The sequence below is a fragment of the Nanorana parkeri genome, unplaced genomic scaffold (genome assembly GCF_000935625.1).
Source record: "Nanorana parkeri isolate BGI_ZX_2015 unplaced genomic scaffold, ASM93562v1 scaffold1192, whole genome shotgun sequence".
Classification (NCBI taxonomy): Eukaryota; Metazoa; Chordata; class Amphibia; order Anura; family Dicroglossidae; genus Nanorana; species Nanorana parkeri.
In genome coordinates this window covers 99,918-104,454 of record NW_017307460.1, presented here as the reverse complement: position 1 = coordinate 104,454, position 4,537 = coordinate 99,918, and the positions used below count along the sequence as shown (strand labels likewise).

At 43.9% G+C, this 4,537-nt stretch overlaps 1 protein-coding gene across 1 annotated transcript; it reads right to left on the bottom strand.

Moving 5' to 3' along the window:
* Positions 1-704: 704 nt before the first annotated feature.
* LOC108796907 (taste receptor type 2 member 4-like) lies at positions 705-1,580 on the bottom strand. Its single transcript, XM_018568464.1, has one exon. The coding sequence runs from the start codon at positions 1,578-1,580 to the stop codon at positions 705-707; it is 876 nt and encodes a 291-aa protein (XP_018423966.1).
* Positions 1,581-4,537: the final 2,957 nt, after the last annotated feature.

Here is a 4,537-nt window from a genome sequence, read left to right as displayed (position 1 = left end):
TCTGAGTCTTCTCTATTAAATGTACAGCTAGGTCCAGTAGGTTCTGAGCTTTCTCTATTGAATATACAGCTTGGTTCACTGGGATCTGAGCCTTCTCTATTAAATGTACAGCTAGGTCCATTGGGTTCTGAACCTTCTCTACTGAATGCACAGCAACTTGTATTGGGTTCTGAGCCTTCTATATTGAATGTACAGCTAGGACCATTGTGTTCTGAGTCTTCTCTATTAAATGTACAGCTAGGTCCATTGGGTTCTGAGTCTTCTCTATTAAATGTACAGCTAGGTCCATTGGGTTCTGAAACTTCTCTACTGAATGCACAGCAAGTTGTATTGGGTTCTGAGCCTTCTCTATTGAATGTACAGCTAGGTCTATTGGGTTCTGAGCCTTCACTATTGAATGTACAGCTAGGCCCATTGGGTTCTGAGCCTTATCTATTGAATGCGCAGCTAGGTCAAATGGGTTTTAAACCTTTTCTATTGAATGCACAGCTAGGTCAGTTGGGTTCTAAACCTGCTCTATTGAATGTACAGCAAGTTGTATTGGGTTCTGAGCCTTCTCTATTTAATGTACAGCTAGGACTATTGAGTTTGGAACCTTCTCTATTGAATGTACAGCTAGGACTATTGGGTTCTTAACCTGCTCTGATGAATGTATACCTGGGTCCATTAGGTTGTGAGCCTTCTCTATTGAATGCACAGCTATGTCAATGCAAGAGCAACCTTAAAAACCGAGTCTTCAGCTTGGGTGTTTTGTAGATCAGGATCACAGAGTGCAGAGCAGGGAAAATATTCAAAATTACATTGATCCATACATCAGAAAGAGAATCAATAAAGTAAAATGCAATTAAATTGCTGCCAACATGAAAGGCATAACATAAAACGCAGCATAACATAGATTTCAGAGCAGTGTAATAATTATCTAAACTGATCGAGGAGGTACTACAAGTTTTTATCTTGATCATGTGGAAGCACAAGAAGAAGATCACCATAAACGATGAGGTGAAATATATGAGGAACGGCACGATGTTCCCCAAAAGAAAATAGATGAAATGTTTCAGTTTTATCTGCACGTTACTTGTTCCTGCGACTGAAGAGGCTTGTGTTGTGTTTGTTAGGACTGCAGTGCAGTTAAGCAAGGCATGCAGGACACCATAGAAGATGGACAGCGCTACAGAACCAGCAACGAAATGGACATCTTTCTGAGACACAATGGTTTTCAGCTTCAGGAAGAAGGCATTTTGGAAGTTGGTGATCTTCGTGCAGAAAATCACGGAGAGCAAAGTAGTCAACCAGATGCTGCTGTAGTTGGACATGACCTTCATGATATTCAGGCAAAATTGTATGTAGTTATTATTAAGGAAAATTGCAAAAAACATGTCGAAGAGACAAGCAGACTGAAACACAAATCTTGAAATTCCGATGGAGGCGATAACCCGCTCAGACGAGGGCACAGGTCTTCCTTTCAACCAGTCCATAACGTTCACAACGACTATAAAGGAGTGTATCATTAGTCCAAGTACAAAGCCAATTCCTGCTGCAACGACGAGGCTCAGCCATGCAAAATGATATTCTCCTTCCATCTCTTCTCTTGTATCACTCAACCTTCCTATGGCAAATCTTGCTTTCTGAATTTACTGCAAGAACGTTCTATTTAGAGATCACAAAGCATAAAAATAACATGCAAATCGTCATGCAAAATCAACGCTCTGGCTCCTCTCAATCCAACCTGAAGTCAGTGAGCTGCAAACACCTGGCATGCGATAAAGCAAGACTATAAACCAGATTCATCAAGTAACCTACTGTACACATAATGCTCTGACTTTAGAGGTTGGTCTTCCCAGCCTAAAGTCTAGCTGAACACCAGGCAAACAGCTAAAATACACTTGCTTGGGAGCAGGGCTGGATTTCCATTTCAGGTTCCTCATTTAGGCTGAGCTGGCAGTCTTACCTGCTGACCTCTATAGAGGGACGCCATGCAGGAAGTTCGGCTGCCTGAGGTCCTGAGCTTGCTGGGGACCTCAGGAAGCTGTCTTTGATAGTGCCAGTCCGGCAGCACATTTCCTCCTCCTCCTTCCTTGCACAGGCACAGCACAGGACAGCCCTACACCCACCAGCACAGCCCTGGAGCCGCATGCAGAACCATGCCTACAGAGCCCTGGTGAGACCCAAACACAGCCCTGGTAAGACCCAAACGCAGCCCCCTTGGTGAGATCTGCATGGATCCCTGCTGAGATCTGCATGCATCCCTGCTGAGACCTGCACGCATCCCTGGTGAGACCCAAACGCATCCCTGGTGAGTGTGGTGGGGATGGGGAAGGGGGTTGGTGGGGGGCGCATTGAGGAACCTGGCCTTTGGGCAGCAGAGGGAGTAAGTCCGGCCCTGCCTGGGAGACCTCCTAAAGAAGCAAATATTCAGTGAAATGTGCTGAGTCTTGTCACCTACAGGGCTGGGATTTCTAATATTGTATAGAAATTTTCAAATTAAATACTAAGAGCTACCGTGTTTGGACTTATTGATCCAGTCCCTAAAAGGGGACAAACTCCCAGGAATGCAGAAGGTGCCTGTGTCGATATTCACTTTCATTATGAGCATGTTTTACTGGTAGAACCCAAAGGAAATCTCACCGCTCCAATTCCTTAGCCGACATCAGGACTCTCCTGGTGCTGGTCTAATAGGTGCATCTCCACCTTGGAATGTAGCAGTATACAAACATACCGCACTGTTCCAGAGAATTCCAATACTTCAGACTTTATTGCAATTCACAGCAAATCCAGCATAACAGTGAATAAAAGTGTATAAAGCAGCAAATACCAGCACTCTCTATAAATAAGCCTACGGGTGAAACATGGGGTTTCACCCGTAGCTGGTGAAACCCCATGAGAGGTTGTAGCTGGTTGGGGGTGTGCAGTGCTGGCATTTGCTGCCTACATTCCAATCTACAGTATTGGGATTCTCTGGATAGTGCGGTCTGTTCATATACAACTGCATGTTTTATTGGTGCTATATGTTTTTAATTATGTAATAAAATAAAGGAAATTAAACAAAATAACATGGCTACCAAAAAAGAGCAACATAATGATGTTCAAAACCATTTAATGGGGCTTTAGGAAATCAAACTGGGTCAGTAAAAAGTCACAGTAAATAGTGTAGTGCTGCCAAATGTACCGTGAAATATTACGAATATTATGTCCATATGCATATACAGTATATTGTTTTGATCATTTACATGGTCAGGCATCCCCATATAGTATGTTTGTTGAGTTTGGTATAGGATCTGGCACCCACGACAGCTGAAGGACCCCTGCTTGGCCCGCTTTCTTCTATGCTCGGAAGGCTATTGCAATGAGCTGGAAGAACCAATTGCCTCCTATTTTGGAGGCAATTGGTTAACTCCAATTTACTGCTATATCAGGATATGTATCAAATTATTAGGTGTGTGGTAAAATTCCTTAATGTATGGTCAGAATGGTTGGATCAGTCCTCTACTGCTACTGAAGTCCTAACTTGAATATCCTGTGTACTATAGAGTCCTGCTTCTGATTGGAGTCGATGTGTATTGCAGCAGAATTCTGGGTGCTTTGCTCTTCTAGTTCCACTACCCCGTCCTAAAACCTGAATAATGCCTTCCCCCCTCTTGTCTCCACCCTCTCTCCCACCTCATTTCCCTTCCCTTCATATAATTTCTACTGTACAATGAACTGGGCACACTTTTCAACATGACTGAATAACATTGAACCGGCCTGGAGTAGAAATCTATGCATTGGTCTTTAAATGTAACATATACAAGTTTAGGAACAATTAGTACAGTGCAGGACAATGGATGTTGTCCAGAAGATAAATAAAAACAAGATCCTTAAAAGTCTGTGAAGGTTCTCATTTATCCAGATACAGTAGAAATGTAGAGGTGTATAGTCAGGCCCGGATTCCCCACAAGGCCACCAAGGCCTGGCCTCGGGGCGGCAGGGCGCAGAGGGGCGGCAGCGGTGTCCTTGTGGGGAAGTTGCCCTCTCTCCATACAGTCCTGCTTTGTACAAGCCGAGCTAAATGTAGAGTGAGGCAGACGATTTTTCGTTTACATGTGAACTCGGCGATGTCGCCGATTTCACATGTAAACAGTGTGCAGCCTCCTCCCCTCCCCCCCTGCACTTACCTCTCTCCTCTGGTTCCGTCCTCCGCCGCCGAGTCCGACTCCTCACTGCAGTGATCAGAGCGGCAGAGTTATAAGTAACCCTGCCGCTACGTGCGGACTGTAGACAGTGAGAGGGGAGAGCTGTGCTGCGCTGTGCTGTGCTCTTCCTCTCTCACCTGTCACAGGAGTTCCAGCACAGCGCTGTGCTAGAACTCCTGTATTGGAGGTGACAGGGGCAATAAAGAGAACCTGTCACCTCCAATTGCTATCACACAGGGGATTGTTATCTCCTGTGTGATAGCAATAAAGTTAGGTGAAAAAAAAATTTGATTTTAAAAACAAATTTAAATAAATAAAAATTAAAAAAAATAATATGAAATAATGAAATAAAAAGGTGATTAAAAAAT